At 39.0% G+C, this 21,113-nt stretch overlaps 1 protein-coding gene across 1 annotated transcript in view; it reads right to left on the reverse strand.

The window, feature by feature from the left end:
* Positions 1–21,113, reverse strand: part of MED13 (mediator complex subunit 13) — a 125,785-nt gene that overhangs the window by 62,192 nt on the left and 42,480 nt on the right. The window contains exon 9 of the mRNA XM_005583888.5: positions 7,796–8,479. Coding sequence (XP_005583945.1) covers positions 7,796–8,479 — 684 coding nt within the window. The remainder of the gene's footprint in view (positions 1–7,795; positions 8,480–21,113) is intronic.

The following is a 21,113-nucleotide window of genomic DNA, read 5'->3' on the forward strand; positions in this document are numbered from 1 at the left end:
AGAGTTCAAATTTCTGTTACAGGTTATTCATTATATTAAAGTACCTTAACACTTTTAACACTTCGAGCTGGATAATTTTTTGTTATGGGAGATTAGCCTGTGAACTGTAAGATATTTAGCAGCATCTCTAATCTCTACTTACTAGGTGCCAGTAGCATACCCCAAGTTGATAATAAAAAATGTCTCTGGACATTGGCAAATGTTACCTGGGGATGGGGCTGGAAGGATATAAAATTGCCCCAGTTGGGAAATACTACACAGAATAATAATTCCAGGAAAAGGACAGAATCATCCACATGATTATTTTTAAAATCAAACTTTTAACGTACCAAGTATAGAACAATTACATTCCATAAATGCTTCTCAGTTAACATAGCAGCTAAACCTTTGATGGTTCACCTTTTGGATATTTACCATATCAACTAATCTGTTATCATACTACAAAAACAAAGCTTATATCTAGAAGTGAATTGTGGCCAGGCGCAGTGGTTCACACCTGTAATCCCAGCACTTTGTGAGGCTGAGGTACGTGGATCACCTGAGGTCAGGAGTTCGAGACCAGCCTGACCAACATGGTGAAACCTTGTCTCTACTAAATACAAAAAATTAGTCGGGTGTGGAGGTGCATGTCTGTAATCCCAGCTACTTGGGAGGGTGAGGCAAGAGAATTGCTTGAACTTAGGAGGCAGAGGTTGCAGTGAGCCAAGATTGTACCACTGCACTCCAGCCTGAGCAACAAGAGCAAAACTCCATCTCAAAAAAAAAAGAAAAAAAAAAGTCAACTGTGACATGATACACATTTCAGTAACTAGTATAACCAAAACAATACTCACATAAGACATATCATTAAAATTAAAACCCTTTTATTCAATCTTTTTTTTCCTTATCTATAAGGCAGAAAAAAAGGGTGACAAGGAATAGGCAAAGCATATTATTTCCTTACCTTACATAATTACAATCCAGTACCACTCTATCCCGCATGCTACTTTTCTACACTATGCTTCCTCCTTCTCATTCTTATTCAGTGAGAAAAATGTCAAATAATTTTAGAACGGATTTTTTTTTTTTTTTGAGACGGAGTCTTGCTCTGTCGCCCGGGCTGGAGTGCAGTGGCCAGATCTCAGATCACTGCAAGCTCCGCCTCCCAGGTTTACGCCATTCTCCTGCCTCAGCCTCCCGAGTAGCTGGGACTATAGGCACTCGCCACCTCGCCCGGCTAGTTTTTTGTATTTTTTTTTCAGTAGAGACGGGGTTTCACCGTGTTAGCCAGGATGGTCTCGATCCCCTGACCTCGCGATCCGCCCATCTTGGCCTCCCAAAGTGCTGGGATTACAGGCTTGAGCCACCGCGCCCGGTCTACAACAGATTTTAAGGTTAAACTGTATTAACTTCTAAGAGACCTTCATTTTGCCCACAAAAACTCACTATTAAAGTTTTTTAAACCAAAAAAAATTCATACCACCACATTTTTACACACATTAAATAAGAAAATATAACCTGGAAATAAAACAAGTTTTAAAATAGTATTTTAGGGCCACACTGTCATTTCATTCACCCAAACATTTGCTGAATTTCTATTGTGTACCTACAATTGTTCTAAGGGGGTATGTGTGTTTGTGCTAGAAGAATACAGCAGTAAACAAGACAAGACTCCTTGCCCTCATAGAGCTTGCATTCTAATAGGGAAAAGACCATTAGCAAATACATAATATAATTTCAGATACATGCTAAGGAGAAATTAAAAGCAGTGCACAGGACAGGCAGTGATTTGGGAGAGAAAGACCATAGTTTAGATAAAACGGTCAGGAAAATCCTCCCTGAGAAGATAACTTTTGAGCAGCACTGAATGGTAAGAAGGGATAAGCAGTTCACCCTCTTTATAATCCAATTCTAAAAGGCCATGAGGAATAAGCTTGGCTTTTTGAATAATTTATCAAGGATGCTGGTATAGCTAAATCAGGAGACAGGCAGGATACCAGTAGGTAACATGGGTGAAGAACGAGGTAGGCAAGAGACTGCATACAATCTTACAGATCAGGAGAAAGGGTATGGATTTTACTCTAAGTGTAAAGGGAAACTATGGGAGGAATTTAAGCAAATAAGTAAGGCAATATTTTACTTGCAATGATTACCCTCACTGCTGTGTAGAGAATACGTGTAGAATAGAAACAAGGAGACTAGTAATATCAGGCAAGAGCTGAGGCTGGCTTAGACTTACGTTACATTTACCATGAGTAAGACTAAGATTTTTTTAAGGTTTGTTTCTAAGACATCATTGACTTTTTTTTTTTTTTTTTTTTGAGACGGAGTCTCACTCTGTTGCCCAAGCTGGAGTGCAGTGGCATGATCTCTGCTCACTGCAACTTCTGCCTCCCGGTTTAAGGGGTTCTCCTACCTTAGCCTCTGAGTATCTGGGATTACAGGCACATGCCACCACACCCAGCTGATTTTTGTATTTTCAGTAGAGACAGGGTTTCACCATGTTGGCCAGGCTGGTCTGGAACTCCTGACTTCAGGTGATCCACCCGCCTGGCCTCCCAAAGTGCTGGGATTACAGGTGTGACCTACCACGCCCAGCTCTAAGACGACATTTACTTTCAAGAGACCTGCTGACTATTAAGTAAACTCACTGTCTTTCATAATCCCTAAGAGTATACTGATCTCTCTCAATTTATAATCCAGATTAATTTTAATTAAAAATAAAATCATGGATGGGCACAGTGGCTTGTGTCTGTAATCCCAGCACTTTGGGAGGCTGACACGGACTGATCACTTGAGGTCAGGAGTTCAAGACCAGCCTGGCCAAAATGGTGAAACCTGATCTCTACTAAAAGTACAAAAATTATCTGGTCATGGTGGCGCACGCCTGTAATTCCAGCTATTCTGGAGGTTGAGGCACAAGAATTGCGTGAACCTGGGAGGCGGAAGTTGCAGTGAGCCGAGACTGTGCCAATGCACTCCAGCCTGGGTGACACAGTAAGACTCTGTCTCAAAATAAATAAAATAAAATTAAAATACTTTTAGATTCAAAAGGCCAGATGAAGCACAGGACTCATCTGCTAAAATGACAATAAAAGCATTTTAATTTACTATTATTTTTAAAGAAACAGGGTCTCATTGCTGCCCAGGCTGGAATACAGTGGCTATTCACAGGTGCAATCCCACCACTATCAGCATAGGAGTTTTGACCTGCTCCATTTCCATCCTAGACTGGTTCACCCGTCCTCAGGCAACCTGGAGGTCACCATACTGATGCTGAACTTGATGCAGACACTCAATCGGCCCAGTGCACAGCAGCCCGGAACTCCTGGGATCAAGCAATCCTCCTCACACAACCATAGCACTCGGCTAGGTATTTTAAAAGAGAATAAATCTCTAACAGTAGAAAAAATGAGAGAGAGGCTATAAATAGACCAGATGTTTCACTAAGTCTCACAGGGAAGCTCAAATAAGATAAAATACAGCAGAAAATGTTCACAACCTAGAATATGCAAAAGAAGGGATTATAGGCCAACTACATAAACAACAGGAGAGTCTAATTGCCTGGGAAAGTCAGAAAAAATCTGGACTTAAATTTCTAGACAGATATGAGAAAAAGGGTTACTTTGGTCACACTGCCTATGGGGTTAGCCCAGCTCTGCAAGGAGGAGTAAAAAAAAAAAAAGAGGAGGAGGGAAAAAGAAAAAGGAGAAGGGGACAGGAACCAGAAGAAAAACATAAATGAGAAAAAGAGCTGAAAATGGGGCAACAAGAAAAGTTCCTTTTTAAGGAAAATGAATAAACTACCTGTGAAAATAAGTATAACATCCTCTTCATTCTGGAATTCTAGGAATGGTTGCCTTCCCTTCCAAAAATTCCCTATCCAATTATCATAAAGCGAATTATCTGACACCTACACATATTACATACTAAAGTATTTATTGAATGAGCAAGGCCCACCAGTCAACAAGCTCTACCTATATACAACATTTCCAATCACCCTATCTATTCTCTGACATTAAAATATATACAGACAGGCCAGGTGTGGTGGCTCATGCCTGTAATCCCAGCACTTTGGGAGGCTGAGGCCAGTGGATCACTTGAGGTCAGGAATTCGAGACCAGCCCGGCCAACATGGTGAAACCCCGTCTCTATTAAAAATACAAAAATTAGCCAGGCATGGTGGCATGCACTTCTAGTCCCAGCTACTTGGGAGGCTGAGGCAGGAGAATTGCTTGAACCCGGGAGGTGGAGGTTGCAGTGAGCTCAGATCACACCACTGCACTCCAGCCTGGGAGACAGAATGAGACTCCATCTCAAAAAAACAAAAATGAAATAATAATAACTATCAGGTCGAGCGCAGGGGCTCACGCCTGTAATTCCAGCACCTTGGGAGGCTGAGGCCAGTGGATCACTTGAGGTCAGGAGTTCGAGACCAGCCTGGCCAACATGGTGAAATCCTGTCTCTATTAAAAATACAAAACTTAGCCAGGCATGGTGGCACGCACTTGTAGTCCCAGCTTGGGAGACTGAGGCAGGAGAATTGCTTGAACCCAGGAGATGGAGGTTGCAGTGAGCTCAGATCACACCATTTTACTCCAGCCTGGGAGACAGAATGAGGCTCCATCTCAAAAAAATAAAAATGAAATAATAACAATTAGGTCAGGTGCAGTGGCTCACGCCTGTAATCCCAGCACTTTGGGAGGTAGAGGCAGGTGGATCACAAGGTCAGGAGATCAAGACCATCCTGGCTAACAAGGTGAAGCCCCATCTCTACTAAAAATACAAACAATCAGCCGGGCGTGGTGGCACGTGCCTATAGTCCCAGCTCCTCGGGAGGCTGAGGCAGGAGGGTCGCTTGGACCTGGAGGGCGGAGGTTTCAGTGAGTCGAGATAGCGCCACTGCACTCCAGCGTGGGTGACAGAACAAGACTCCATCTCAAAAACAAAAACACAAAAAACAATCAGAAGTATGACAAGAAGAATCTGAGTAAAGAACAAGACCAAACTAAAGTAATTCTAGAGAAAAACAAAATCACAGAACATCAAACAAAGGAATGTCATTAAAAAAAAATCAGTTGAGAATGTTTTTAAAACACGAGAAACAAAAATTCAGAATTCAAGAAAGTTGAGAATCCCCTGAGAAAACAGAGCACCATCTAAAACATGGAAGTTTTAAAAATAATTTTTAAGGAGATCGTATTATCTAAGAAATAGAGAATTTCCAAATTGCAGAACAAAAGCCTTCAAAATGAGTTAGCCCTTGGTTGGCACAGTGGCTCACGTTTGTAACCCCAGCAATTTGGGAGGCTGAGGCGGGGGCGGCGGGGGTGGGGGGATCACGAGGTCAGGAGATTGAGACTATCTTGACTAACACTGTGAAATTCCGTCTCTACTAAAAAATGTAAACAATTAGCAGGGTGTGGTGGCACACGCCTACAGTCCCAGCTACTCGGGAGGCTGAGGCAGGAAAATGCATGAACCCGGAAGGCAGAGCTTGCAATGAGCGCAGATCATGAAACTGCACTCCAGCCTGGACGAGAGAGCGAGACTCTGTCTCAAAAAAAAAAAAAAAAAAAAAAAAAAAAAGAAAGAGCCCTTCAAGTGCCCATCACAAGGACTGGAAAAAAGATCATTATACCTACTACACATATTCTTGTGAAATTTCTAAAGCTAAGAGAAGACCTTAAAAGCCTCACAGAAGTAAGAGATCACATGTTTTTTTAAATAAGCAAGAATGAAACTCATTATTACATATTTCATCCGAAGTTTGAGATACTAGAAGACAGTAAAGCAATGCCTATGAGTTCAAGGGGGAAATTATTTCCAATTATGAAACCAACATGTAATCAAATTATCAATCCAAGCATGAGGGCAAAATATCAGATCATTTTCAGAAATACAAGGATGCCAAATTTATCTCCCACTCTTCCCTTTCACCCCCTCCCCCCAAGGAAGCTAGATATTCACCAAGAAAATAAGGGCGAAACCAAAAAGAAGCCACTAGTTATAAAAAAAACTGTGGTATTAACTTGAGTCTAATCAAAATGAAATCCTAGAGAGCTGAAAACAAGTCTAGAAAGCAATTGGTTCACATTATAACAGAAATAAGAAAGTATTAAACTCCATATAATAGTTATATTATCTGGAGTAATCTGATATTGAGGAAAAAAGCTACATTAAAAAATAAACATAAATCAATAATGAAAATGTGACATTTTAAGCAAATAAAGTCTAAGACATTATTTAACCTATTAGTAGCATTTAAGCAATAAGAAAGTAATTAACTGAAAAAAAAAGGTAATTCACTGACAATGATCTGATAAAGGAGGAACTGTAATCTTTGTACATTCCTTGGCCTTGCACTAATAAATAGGTAGACAGTTCTATTGAGCATAATCGTATTTTATTGGTTGATTTTCATCTTTTAGAAAAATTTGTATATAAAAGAATTATTATTAGACAGACTATAAATGTATTTATAACAACATAGAAAGTCAAGGGATACCTGGAAAAAAGCCTTCTTCTGCCCAAAGTACAACATTAATACAGTGAACAAAGAAGGCAAACCACCGATGGAGGAAGATACCTACAGCACATAAAACTAATGCAGGATTAATACCCAGAACATGCAAAGAATACATCAGAAAAAAAAGAAAAGAAAAATGGACTAAAAAATACAACGAATAGGCAAGTCAGAGAAGAGGAAACCTAAATACCCCCAAAACATTTTAAATGATGCTCAATCTCACTAGAAATCTGGAAGACACGTATTTAGACAATGAGATGACATTTTGCGTGCTGTAGATTATTGAAATTAAATCTCATAATACCAACTATAGAGGAAAACATAGTGTAACAGCCATTCCCATATACTGATGTTTCATGAGGGTTTAAACCATATACCAGTTGCGGAAAAGCAACTGGGCAACAACCCTTAATGCTGAAAATGGACATAGCCATGTTGAAAAAGGCTTTTAGATATATTTCCTAAAGAAATTCTTATACAAGTACACAAGGAAATGTGTACCAAACAAAATGGAAAATGTTAGGGTGAAAAACTGAAAATAACCAACATATCTATCTTTAAGAATTTAGATATTTACCATATGTTCATAAGGAAATACCATAAAGCAACTAAAATAACTAGAGCTACATGTATAAAAACATGTACTGAAATAATAAGTACCAATTCAGGCTGGGTGCAGTGGCTCATGCCTGTAATCCCAACACTTCAGGAGGCCGAGGTAGGTGGATCACTTGAGGTCAGGAGCTCGAGACCAGCCTAGCCAACATGGTGAAACCCCATCTCTATTAAAAATACAAAAATTAGCTGGGGGTGGTGGCGCACACCTATAATCCCAGCTACTTGGGAGGCTGAGGCAGAAGATCGCTTGAACCCGGAGGTAAAGTTTCAGTGAGCCTAGATCATGTCTCTACACTCTAGCCTGGGTGACAGAGACTCTGTCTCGGGGGGAAAAAAAAAAAAGTACCCGAATTCAGGACAGTGGAAGGAAGACTGGAAGAAGAAAAACAGTACATAGGAATTCTAACTGTATGTAAAATTCTTAAAGTGGCTGATGTACAAGTGTACAAGTGTTTACATATTATTTTCTCCACTTTTTGTGGCTAAAGTTATTTCATAATAAAGAAGTTCCCTGAGGAAAAAACACAGTAAAGGAATAATGCAAAGTTAATACTCAATGAATTTATTCTTGTAAATCCTACCTTGAATCCAATACTGAGTCCTAGTATTAAGAACTTGCATCACTTCCACCCTTAAATTATAATGGTGACTATTAAAAAAAATACATACTCTGTAACTGATGTTACACTTTCCTGTCCAAAAGGTCCAACTGGATCATCCTTGAATTTATCACTTGGAAGTTGAGGTGGTAAAAACTCTACATCTTTTTTCTTTGGGACCTTGTAATACTTCCAGGCTATATTGGCTTCATCTTCTTCCAAGTTTACTGCTGTACCAACATATACTGTAGGTTCTACAGCTTCCTGATATTGAGGTGGGAAAGACTGGGACAAACTGTCTATCCTATCTTCCATTGGTTTAGAAGGAACCAAGGGATCTGGTGTTGGCATTTGATAAAAATGTTGACTCTGAGGAGTTGAAGGTGTTTTAGTCACTCCTTCATCAACCACATCACAAGGGTGAGGACTAAGTGGGGGTGGTTGAGGTGAATTTGCCATTTCGGTGCCATGCATCTGAGGAGTCTTTGCTACATCATTAGTTCGGATATTTGAAAATCTCACTTGACTGTCTGGAGCAGAGATCACAAGTCTTTGGCTGGCTGAATCTGTGTCCATGCCAACATCATCACTAACAGACACACGATGGTGAAAAGGGGTCAAGGGGCGTTTCTGTGGCTTTTCACTCTTTTCTTGCTTCTCATTGGTCTTGTGCTTAGGAAGTATTTGTTGTTGCTGACCTAAAGATGGTGCCTGTCCTTGTTGTCCAGCATTTCTTGACTTGAGATTTTTGTGCCTGAAAAGTTAAAATAAAGGTTTCATATTTACAGTATCACTATTATGGCAAAGTATAATACCAGTTAACAGTATTAGACACTTCAGTTATCATTTGTTTTTCACATATAATCCTAAAAGTCATTTGAATTTAAAAGAGGAAAAAATACTTTGCTCGTGACCTAAATAAAATACAAGAGTATGCAAAAAGATTCATAAAAACCAATTCTCTCATGCTCATTTAATAGTCATGTGATCGGATAGCCAAAGATTATGTCTTATATGATTTAAATATTTTAGTATCTAATTTAAATACAGAAGTAAGATTCCAGTTAAGGTTAAAAGGTATAACAAGGCTTGAAATTTACTCATTTCTAAATGTACCTGATATTTCCTGTTAGTAATTATTATAAATTAATGGCTTGGCTAAGCGTAGTCATCACCTACAATCCTACAGCAACTGGCTAGAAAGTGTATTCTACTCTACTGAACAGAAGTTACATCAGTCTGGGAAATGCTAGAATTGACTGACTGATGGGCCTCACACAATATCTACCTTATCCAAATACTTAGCACTAAAAAAAAAAGAATAAGCTGACTAGAAAAGGGAAATAAAAATGCCTAAAATAATTTCTTCCTCATAATTTAAAGCAATTCTAAAATGAAGAACTTAAATGATATACCTAAACATCAAATAATTTTGCTAAGTTTAAGATTTCTAGGCTGGGCACGGTGGCTGACGCCTGTAATCCCAGCACTTTGGGAGGCTGAGGTGGGTGGATCACCTGAGGTCAGGAGTTTGAGACCAGCTTGGCCAACATGGTAAAATCTCGTCTCTACTAAAAATAAAAAATTAGCCAGGTGTGGTGGCACGCGCCTGTAGTCCCAGCTAATTGGGAGGTTGAGGCAGGAGAAAAGCTTGAACCCAGGAGGCGGAGGTTGCAGTGAGCTGAGATTGTGCCACTGCATGCCACTGCACACCAGCCTGGGTGACAGAGCAAGACTCCATCTCAAAAAAAAAAAAAAAAAAAAAAAAAAAAGATTTCATTTCCAAACGTAATGAGATATATATACTCATAATATTATGTTTACACTAAGAAACTTTTTTTTTTTTTTGAGATGGAGTTTTGCTCTTCTTGCCCAGGCTGGAGTGTAATGGCATGATCTCGGCTCACTGCAACCTCTGCCTCCCAGGTTCAAGTGATTCTCCTGCCTCAGCCTCCCTAGTAGCTGCGATTACAGGCATGTGCCATCACACCCAGCTAATTCTGTATTTTTAGTAGAGACGGGGTTTCTCCATGTTGGTCAGGCTGGTCTCGAACTCCCGAACTCACGTGATCCGCCCTCCTCGGCCTCCCAAAGTGCTGGAATTACAGGCATGAGCCACCATGCCCAGCCAAGAAACTTTTAAAATGTGGTAAGATATGGAGTTTACACATTCAGTATTCATTACGTTTTTCTTTTTAAATTTTACTTTTTCATTGAATCAGAACTATCCAGAAAGAGTATTAAAAAGCAGTGACAGGCACTTATTTGAAAAACTCTCTGTTGAAAAGACATGCTGAGACAACTTTTTTTTTTTTCTGGAGACCGAATCTCACTCTGTTGCCAGGCTGGAGTGCAGTGGTGCAATCTTGGCTCACTGCAATCTCCGCCTCCCAGGTTCAAGAGACTTTCCTGCCTCAGCCTCCCAAGTAGCTGGGACTACAGGTGCATGTCACCACACCCAGCTGATTTTTGTATTTTTAGTAGAGACGGGGTTTCACCACGTTGGCCAGGATGGTCTCGATCTCTTGACCTCGTGATCCGCCCGCCTTGGCCTCCCAAAGTGCTGGGATTATAGGCGTGAGCCACTGCGCCTGGCCGAGATACTTTTTGTACAGAGCCTGAGATATCTTATTGTGCATGGAGAAAAAAAAGAACCAAAGTTATCAAAGAAAACCAAACTCATTTCAAAAGGACATAGGAGAAATCAACCATTATCCTAATATTAAAATCAAAGATATTACACAAAAAGAAAACCATAGACCATTATCTCTTAAGAACACAGATGTAAATAATTAACAAAATATTAGCAACTCAAACCAGCAAAATATAAAAGAATAATACATCATGACCAAATGATGTTAATTCTGGGAATGTAAAGTGTAGCATCCAAAAGAAAAAAATATCATGCATGACATTAACAGAATAAAAGAAAACCATATTATCTCAATAACTATAGAAAAAACCCTACTAATACTATTAATATATTCAACCCCTATTTATATAGACTCAGCTACCAAGGAATAAAAGAAAGTTTGCTTGATCTGATAGATATCTATGAAAAACTACAACCAGTATCTTACTTGATGTTTAAGCATGAATAATTTCTCCTTAACATTAAGAACAAAGCAAGAATATTAGCTCTCAACATTTAATGTTTTATTGAAGGTTTTACCCAATGCAATAAGGCAAGAAAGAGATCAGAGATTTCAGAGGAAGAAGATAAATTGTCTTTATTCATTGTCAACATTATTACAAACTATACAATAAGGCCAGGTGCGGTGCTCACACCTGCAATCCCAGCACTTTGGGAGGCCGAGGTAGTTGGATCACGAGGTCAGGAGTTCGAGACCAGCCTGGCCAACATGGTGAAACCCTGTCTCTACTAAAAATACAAAAATTAGCCAGGCGTGGTGGCAGGCACCTGTAATCCCAGCTACTCAGGAGGCTGAGGCAGGAGAATCGCTTCAGCCCAGGAGATGGAGGTTGCAACAAGCTGAGATCACGCCACTGCACTCCAGCCTGGGTGACATAGTGAGACTGTGTCCCACCCCCAACCAAACAAACAAACAAACAAAAAAACTATACAATGAAAGGGTAAGGCTGATCCCCACCTAATCAATCTTAACATTACTAGACATGGGACAACCAGCTACTGTGTCTCTCTGATATAACGCAATAAAAAGCAACACAGCCACCATCTATGAAGTACTCTTGCTAAAAATGTTGAAGTTGAGTCTAATCAAGTAATCAAGCCCCCAGGCCAGCACTGAGTGCTATCCAGAACTTTCTATCTATGATGATGGGAAGTTCTGTATATGTTTTTATGTGTGTATATACATATATATTTTGAGACACAGTCCCGCTCTGTCACCCAGGCTAGAGTGCAGTAGCATGCTCTTGGCTCACTGCAACCTCTGCCTCCTGGGTTCAAGCTATTCTCCTGCCTCAGTCTCCCAAGTAGCTGGGATTTCAGGTGCCCACCACCACACTGGGCTGATTTTTGTATTTTTAGTAGAGATGGGGTTTCACCATGTTGGTCAGGCTGGTCTTGAACTCCTGACCTCAAATGATCCACCTACCTCGGCCTCCCAAAATGCTGGGATTACAGGCATGAGCCACTGCACCCAGCCTGTATATGGCTCTTGAGCACTTGAATTGTGGCTAGTGTAACTGAGGAACTAAATTTTTTTTTTTAAGAGACAAGATCTTGTTCTGCCACTGAGGCTGGAATGCAGTACAATCATAGCACACTGTAACCTCAAATTCCTGGACTCAAGAGAGCCTTCCAAAGTGCTGGGATTGCAGGCATGAACCACTGCACCCAGCTGAGGAACTGAATTTTTAATTGTATTTAAATCCAATTACTGTAAATTTAAATAGCCAACAGTAGTTACTAACACAGCTAGTATTGGATAGCTCAGCTCTACAGCTACCTTCCATTTACAGAAATGCAAAGGAAAAAGGAAGAAATTAAATTACACTAAAAGAAGTAAAATTACATGACAAGTAAAATGAAAAATCCAGAATATGGAGCACTCTATAGGGAGAACTGACCTAGTTTTACCAACCAAGTCAATGTCATGAAAAGGGAACAGGAGATAACTAAAAGGAGAGATTCAGAAAACATAACAACCAAATGTTTACTCCTTGTTTGAATCCTAGTCAAATAAACTACCTACAAAAAGACATTTCTGAGAAAATCTGGACAAGGTATAACATTAGGTATGAGGGTAGAATTATATTAATGTAAGAAGATACTCGTATTTTTTTAGAGTTACATACTGAAGCACTGCAAAAAAGTAATATTTAAGATTTGCTTTAAAAATCTTTATCAAGAGCACAGCATAGAAATTTGCCAAATAAAGTATTATATATCTATAAAATGCAGTATTATGAACTTTTTAAACATTCAGGTTGTTTATCAAAACAAAAGTTGCAGAAATACAGCATGATTACCTTTGTGTGAAAGAAAGCAACAGGCAGACCTACATACATAAGAGGGGAACCTGTTAATTTTTAATTTTTTATTATTGTGTATTGTTTGAACTTTTCATTTTATTTATTTAAATTTTGAGAGTCCTGCTCTGTTGCCCAGGCTGGAGTGCAGCGGCATGATCTCCACTCATTGTAACCTCTGCCTCCCAGGTTTAAGTGATTCCCCCACCTCGGCCTCCCAGGTAGCTGGGATTACAGGCACCTGCCACCACATCAGTCTAATTAATACATATATATATATATATATATATTTTTTTTTTTTTTTTTTTTAGTAGAGACGAGGTTTTGCCATGTTGGCCACGCTGGTCTCAAACTCCTGACCTCAAGTGATACACCCGCTTTGGCCTCCCAAAGTGCTGGGATTATGGGCATGAGCCACTCACCCGGCCTGAACTTTGTAAAAGAGCATTTTTTTTTAAAACACAGAAATTTGTCCAAAACACAAAAAACCAAAACCAAAAAACAAAACAAAACAAAACAAAAAAAACAAAAACCAAAAAACCCAGCAGGTTCTACCCAATGTATGAATAATCCTTTCTCTTTTTTTTTTCCTCACGCTGTTGCCCAGGTTGGAACACAGTACCATGATTAGAGCTCACTACAGCCTCCCAAGTAGCTGGGTTTACAGGCAAGAGCCACTCCATTGGCTTGAATGGGTTTTTTTGGAATACTTTCAATGATAAGGACCATATTACTGTATAAGGAGATGCACCCCCCTCATCACACAGCTCCAACTGCTAGAAGGTAAATTCTTAATATTGAATAGAAATTCATCTTTTCTGTATCTTCCAGCCCTTCAGTCCTATTTCTACCTAATTTCTAAAGCTGCACTATCCAATAATGGTAGCCACAAGTTACATGCAGTCATTAGACACTTGACAAGTGGCTAGTCTAACTTGAGATGTGCTATAGATGTAAAATACCAATTTTCCAAGACATGTTATAAAATAAAGGAATGTTAAATATCTCACTAATGTTTCATCACAATTACTGTATATCAAAATAATATGTTAGATAAATCAAATTCAATAAAATATATTGGGCTGGGCATGGTGGCTCATGCCTGTAATCCCAGCACTTTGGGAGGCCAAGGTGGACAGATCACCCGAGGCCGGGGGTTCTAGACCAGCCTGGACAACACGGTGAAACCCCGTCTCTACTAAAAATACAAAAAATTAGCTGGGTGTGGTGGCGGGCGCCTTTAATCCCAACTACTCAGGAGGGTGAGGCAGAAGAATCACTTGAACCCAGGAGATGGAGGTTGCAAGTGAGCCAAGATAGCGCCACTGCACTCCAGCCTGGGTGACAGAATGAAACTCTGCCTCAAAAAAAAAAAAAAAAAATATATATATATATATATATATAAAATAATAAACAAATAATAAAGTAAATTAAACAAATTTTAAAGATCTTCAGCAAGAGAAAAGGTGTAGTTGAAGCAAACACAGTAAGTGAATACGAATGGTTGATAAGTAGGAATTCATTGCCCAATTCGCTTATTTTTATCCATGTTTGAATTTTCTAATAACAAAACAGAGAACTAAAATGCTAAAAAAAAAAAAAAAAAAAAAAAAAAAGCATGAAAGATGTGAGGAGCAAGATTAAAGTATTCCAAGGTTCTTGTTCATTCCATAAAAAGAACATAGACTCTAACTGTAGACTTTAAAAGCAGGTACAATAAAGGATTAATTCAATTAACAAAAGAATAAAAACAGAACACCAAACTTCTAAATCAAGAGAAGAAACTGAAAAAAAAGAATATAAAAAGGAAAAAAACAACAGTATCATTAACTTATCAATTATTCAAATATTTGACTGTCTACTAAATTCAAAGTATGGTCCATGAACCCTCCTTTTCAGGGGCTTCAGGGGTTCAAAACTATTTCCACAATAGCACCAAGGCACTATCTGCCTTTTTTTATTATGTTGAAATTTATAAAGATGGTTCAAAAACAATAGGCAGCAAAACTTCTAGCAACTGAACATGAATCAAGGGAGTGATACCAACTGTACTAGCAGTAGTAGCCACTGCTTTCTCCACCACCACACATTCAGTTTGCTGTTTTTTATGATAGTATCACTTAAGAATGTCCTTCATGAAGACAGCACAAATAATTTTTAATAATCTCAGTACTTATACCATCTTTTTACACTCTGTATAAAGAAACAGGAAGTACATATAAAGTATTTCTGTTATAGATTTGAAGTACAATGGCTATTTTGAGGAAAAGCACTTGTACAATTGTTTGAGTTACAAGCTGAAACTAGCTGACTGGTAGATAAACTAAGATTATCCCTATTTGGCCATTTGGCAGATTTGTTTATTAGGTTATCAAACATGAACAAAATGAGTTTGTCATTTAAGGAAGAACTGATCATTTTGAGCTGGACTGCTAAACAATACTTCTGCTAATACAGTTGGTACCACTGCAAGATTTAGAATTTTGGAAAACTGTATCTGACACAGTGAGCTTGACAGCTTTCTAACAAATACTTTTCAGATGAGGTCACTGGTAATATTAATGAATGAAATATTTTGATACACTGTATTGGTTGAATTCCACATCCTCAAATTCAACTAACCAGAGATGAAAAATATTATTTTTCAAAAATGAAAAGTTAACAGTACAACAATAAAAAACAATATAAATTGTAAAAACAATACGGTATAACTCTTTATGTAACGCATTGTATTAGGTATTATAAACAAACTAGAGATTATTTACACTATACTGAAGGGCCAGGTACAGTGGCTCATGCCTGTAATCTCAACACTTTGGGAGGCTGAGGTGGGTGGATCACTTGAGGCCAGGAGTTCAAGACCAGCCTGGCCAACCTGGTGAAACCCCATCTCTATTAAAAATACACACACACAAAAATTTAGCTGGGCGTGGTGGCGCATGCCTATAGTCCCAGCTACTTGGGAGGCTGAGGCACGAGAATCGCTTGAGCCAGGGAGGGGCAGGTTGCAGAAAGCCAAGATCACACCACTGCACTCCAGCCTGGGCAACAGAGGAAGACTTTGTCTCAAAAAAAAAAAAAGGAATACTGAAGGATGTATATGGGTTATATGAATACTAACTCATTTTATATGAAGGACTTGAGCATCCATAAATTTTGTTATCTGTGAGGGTTCCAGAACATCGATCTTCCACGGATATTTGGAGATGAGTATATATAACAAAATGCGCCAACATTCAGATCTGTATAACCCAGTGAGCTGATATTTTTCAAATGACCAATGCATGATATTACAAAATCGAAAGACCCATTCAGTTATTAGTGAAGTACAACTACTGACAGGGCTTTAGATGTCACATTGCAACTAACCTTTAAGAAACTACCACTTGTCAATTTTTGGTGTAGTACCAAAGAAGAATATCCACAATTATCTGAAAAAGTTATTAAAATACTCTCTTCCCTTCTCCAATTGCATAACTATATGAGGCTGGATTTTCTTAATATACTTCAACCAAGACAATATCCAGCAATATGCTGAATGCAGAAGCAGATGTAAGAATTCAACTATCTTACTACACTCAATATTAAAGAGTCTTGCACAACTGTAGAACAATGCCACTCAATCAGTTTTTTTGCTAGTGTTTTGGAAAATATAGTGGATGTCTATTTTATTCATGTTAATATGCACTGAGATTAATGTTATTTTTAATAAGTGGTGCTTTAAAATTTCTCTAAAATATAAATAGATGTAATAAATGTACTTTGCAGTCTTCAACAACTTTTTAAGACTGTAAATAAGTTCTGAGATGAAAAAGTTTGATAATTAGTCTATTTTATGCAAGGCAGTAGGAGAAACAGGATCTCCATTCATCTGAGGTGAACTATTTAGTTATGTCCCAAGTATACAAGGGATGTGAAAAGTAAATGGCCATACATTCACTTACCCAGCTATTATGAGTAAGAAACTATTAACTGGGGTTATATACTAATAGCAGCGGTTCTCTAAATTTTTGACAACATTAAAAGCCCTTTTCTTCTATACAGACCTCTTTCTAAAAGCTAGTTTCTTTAGAGAGAACAACTGAATTTTTTTTTTTTTTTTTTTGAGACGGAGTCTTGCTCTGTCACCCAGGCTAGAGTGCAGTGGCACAATCTCGGCTCACTCCAAGTTCCGCCTCCCGCGTTCATGCCATTCTCCTGCCTCAGCCTCCTGAGTAGCTGGGACTACAGGCGCCCACCACCAAGCCTGGCTAATTTTTTGTATTTTTAGTAGAGACGGGGTTTCACTGTGTTAGCCAGGATGGTTCTCATCTCCTCACCTTGTGATCCACCTGCCTTGGCATCCCAAAGTGCTGGGATTACAGGCATGAACCACTGCACCCGGCCGAACAATTGAATTTCATGCTAGAACACAACCACATTGAGTAATCTTTGTAAAAAAAAAAAAAGAAATTGTCCTCAAAGCACAAACCAACAGAGTAATCCTTTTATTCTTTCCTATTGATGTTAGGCATGCAGTACTTTAATGTTAACATTTAAAATTTAATGTATTGCTTTTTACTTAGCAGCCTGCTTTCTATGTGCAGTTTTTCTATGAACATTCCACCACACTAAAGTCTAGTATCAGTAAATGTGTGCTATTCAATCTTGCTAATGAAAAATGCAACAATTGGCCGGGCGCGGTGGCTCAAGCCTGTAATCCCAGCACTTTGGGAGGCCGAGACGGGCGGATCACGAGGTCAGGAGATCGAGACCATCCTGGCTAACACGGTGAAACCCCGTCTCTACTAAAAATACAAAAAACTAGCCGGGCGAGGTGGCGGGCGCCTGTAGTCCCAGCTACTCAGGAGGCTGAGGCAGGAGAATGGCGCAAACCCGGGAGGCGGAGCTTGCAGTGAGCTGAGATCCGGCCACTGCACTCCAGCCCGGGCTACAGAGCAAGACTCCGTCTCAAAAAAAAAAAAAAAAAAAAAAAAAAAAAAAAAAAAAAAAAAAAAAGAAAAATGCAACAATTTTATGCTTCTCACTTATTATAATGGTAAAAAATAATTGTGAGGATAGTCTTCAGATCAGTGAAATCACAAGAAAAACCAACATTTTCTACATGCAAAAAGTGTGAGTAAAATCAGTAGAATCTTTTTTGATGTCACACGTACTTAAGCAGCCCTCTCGCCTTTTGTTAGCTAGTGTATTCTGAGGCTAGGACACCTTCTGTCACACAGTAAGTATTCGAAAAAACCTAATAGATAACTGATAGTTAGAGCAGTATTACTTTTTTTTAAAGTAAGCACAAGCAAAAAACACCTATGGAAACAAACTGTATGTCCATCAAATCCAGAATGATTATATAAACTATGATACTTCCATCCAGTGTAATATTAATAACATTCTTTTTTCATTTTTCTTTTAAAAAAGAGAGTATCACTACATTGTCCACGCTAGTCTCGAACTCCTGGCCTCAAGTAATCCTTCTCCCTTGGCCTCCCAAACTGCTGGGACTACAGGCATGAGCCACCACACCCAGCCCCAGGAAAATTTTTAAACAATGAAGCAGAGCTATAAGTAACTAATATGGAAAGATCTGAGGCACATTAAGTGAAAAGAATTCGCTGTGAAAAATACATCAGAATAATACTTATGTGAGGCCAGGCATGGTGGCTCACGCCGGTAATCTCAGCACTTTGGGAAGCTGAGGCAGGAAGATCGCTTGAGCCCAGGAGTTCAAGACCAGCCTGGACAACATAGCATGACCCCGTCTCTACAAAATATTTAAAAATTATCCAAGCATTGTGGCACACACCTGTAGTTCTAGCTAGCTGGGAGACTGAGGCAGGAGGATCATTTGAGCCCAGGAGTTTGAGGCTATAATGAGCCATGATTTCATCACTGCACTCCAGCCTGGGCGACACAGCTAGTCTCTAAAAAAATAATAATATTTATGTGTTGAGAGGAGAATACATAAAATTAAGTATGGAGAAATAGTATCTAATTGGCAACTAGCCACTTCTAGAGAGAGTGAGTACGCCTGGGGGAGAGAAAGGATGGTCAAGGGGAACTTAGGCTTTTTTCACATACTTTAAATTTCTTAAAATAATTTATATTCATGTAAATTGTCTGTACAGCTACGAATTTTTTTTCTTCCTAAATCATTTTTAAGAGAAGCCAGTGTTATCAGGCAGGGTCCAGGCCTATCTTTCACACAGAAGAAATTCACTATACAGAACTGGTTATACAAAACAGAGGAAAGTGAGGCAACCCAGAGACTAGTAACAGCAGGGAGCTTCTATGACTTCTAGCACTGAAAGGACAATAAGATGATGTAGTCTCACCATATCCCGGAAGCTCAGGATGGTGCTAGAACCATAGCAGGATCTGCTCAGTAGTAACTGGGACCATGAGAAGGGGCTGTGTTAATAGGACACAAGGGAGCTGTTGCTGGAGTTGGCTCAAAAAGGGACTGGGGAAAGACCCTGGCTTCTTCCCTCCTCTCACCCTCCAATCTTCTGTTAGTGCCTCCTATTAGCCAACTCCAGAAAGCAAAGGAGTCTAGGAAATTTAATTTCCTGCAATACAGAACAGAACAGAGAAAAAGCAGAAATGGATTTGAGAGCGAGCTAGAGGCCGATTAACAGAGTCAGTTATCAATGTATGCCCCAACCTCCTATATTCCATGGCAAAGAGGATACACACGTAGTAGCTCACTGTCTATCTGTCTTACCTTCACTTAAGAAATAAGCTAGATTTGTAGTGGGCAAAGAACCTAAAGTACAAAATGTAATAGTAATTTTTTTCTAAGTAAATGATTAGAAATGCTGTATTTACTAAAGGAGCAAACTAACCAAAGCAAGTCACACGCATCGACTATATAAAATTTTGGCATATTAAATCTCTATATGCCTGTGAGGAATTTCTGAAAATATTTTTTAAAATAATTTTTTTTTTTTTTTTGAGACGAAGTCTCGCTTTGCAGCCAACACTGAAGTGCAGTGGCGCCATCTTGGCTCACTGCAACCTCCGCCTTCCAGGTTCAAGAGATTCTCCTGCCTCAGCCTCCTGAGTACCTGGGATTACAGGCGTGCACCACCATGACCGGCTAATTTTTGTATTTTTAGTAAAGATGGTATTTCACCATGTTGGCCAAGCTGGTCTTGAACTCCTGACCTCAAGTGATCCACTCGCCTCAGCATCCCAAAGTGCTGGGATTGCGGGCATGAGCCACTGTGCCTGGACAAAAGTAAATAACTTTTTAAAAATAAAAGTTCAGCTTAAAGACCAAAAATTTAAACTTATGTTGCCAACATGCATTTTTTTAATGCCTTTCTCTAAAACCATTTTAGACAAAATACTTAAAATCCACATCTTTTCAAAAAGAATAAAAAAGTCTAGTTTAGGAACTAAAAAAGAATTGTTTGATAAAAATTCCAATAGTGAGAAAGAAAATCCTAATTTATTTTTTTCTTAACTTTTATTTTAGGTTCAGGGGTAAATGCGATGGTTTGTTATACAGGTAAACTCATGTCATGGGGCTTTGTTTACAGATTATTTCATTACACAGGTATTAAAGGCCTAGTATCCAACAGTTATTTTTTCTGCTCCTCTCCCTCCTCCCAGCCTCCACTGGACCCCAGTGTCTGTTTTCTCCTCTGTGTGTCCATGTATTCTCATCATTTAGCTCCCACTTATAAGTGAGAACATGCAATATTTAATTTTCAGTTTCTGCATTAGTTTGCTAAGGAAAATGACCTCCAGCTCCATTCATATTTCTGCAGAAGACATGATCTCATTCTTTTTTATGGCTGCACGGCATTCCATGGTGTACATGCACATTTTATTTATCCAATCTGTCATTGATGAGTACTTACGTTGATTCCACGTCTTTGCTATTGTGAACAGTGCTACAATGAACATTCCCATGCATGTGTCTTTACGACAGAATGCTTTATATTCCTCTGGGTATATATATCCAGTAATAGGATTGCTCGGTCGAATGGTAGTTCTGGAAAAGCCTAATTTCATTTAAGCATTCTTTTGGTCTTAGACCAGGGATTAGCAAACTTTTTCTGTAGGGAACCAGAGAGTAAATATTTTATCCCCTGGGGGCCAGCCTGTGTCACAACTACTCAACTCTGCCACTGTGGGGCAAAAGCGACCACAGACAATATGTAAATAAATGAACGTGGCTGTGTTCTAATAAATCCATTTATCAGTACTGAAATCACACAACCTTCCCATACCATAAAACATTCTTTATTTTTTTCAACTTTTAAAAAAATGTAAAAATCATTTTCAGTTGGCCCAGGCATGGTGGCTTAAACCTGTAATCTCAATACTTTGGGAGGCCAAGGCAGATGGATCACCTGAGGTCAGCAGTTTGAGACCAGATGGGCCAACATGGTGAAACCCCGTCTCCACTAAAAAATACAAAAAATTAG

The sequence above is a fragment of the Macaca fascicularis genome, chromosome 16 (assembly GCF_037993035.2).
Source record: "Macaca fascicularis isolate 582-1 chromosome 16, T2T-MFA8v1.1".
Classification (NCBI taxonomy): Eukaryota; Metazoa; Chordata; class Mammalia; order Primates; family Cercopithecidae; genus Macaca; species Macaca fascicularis.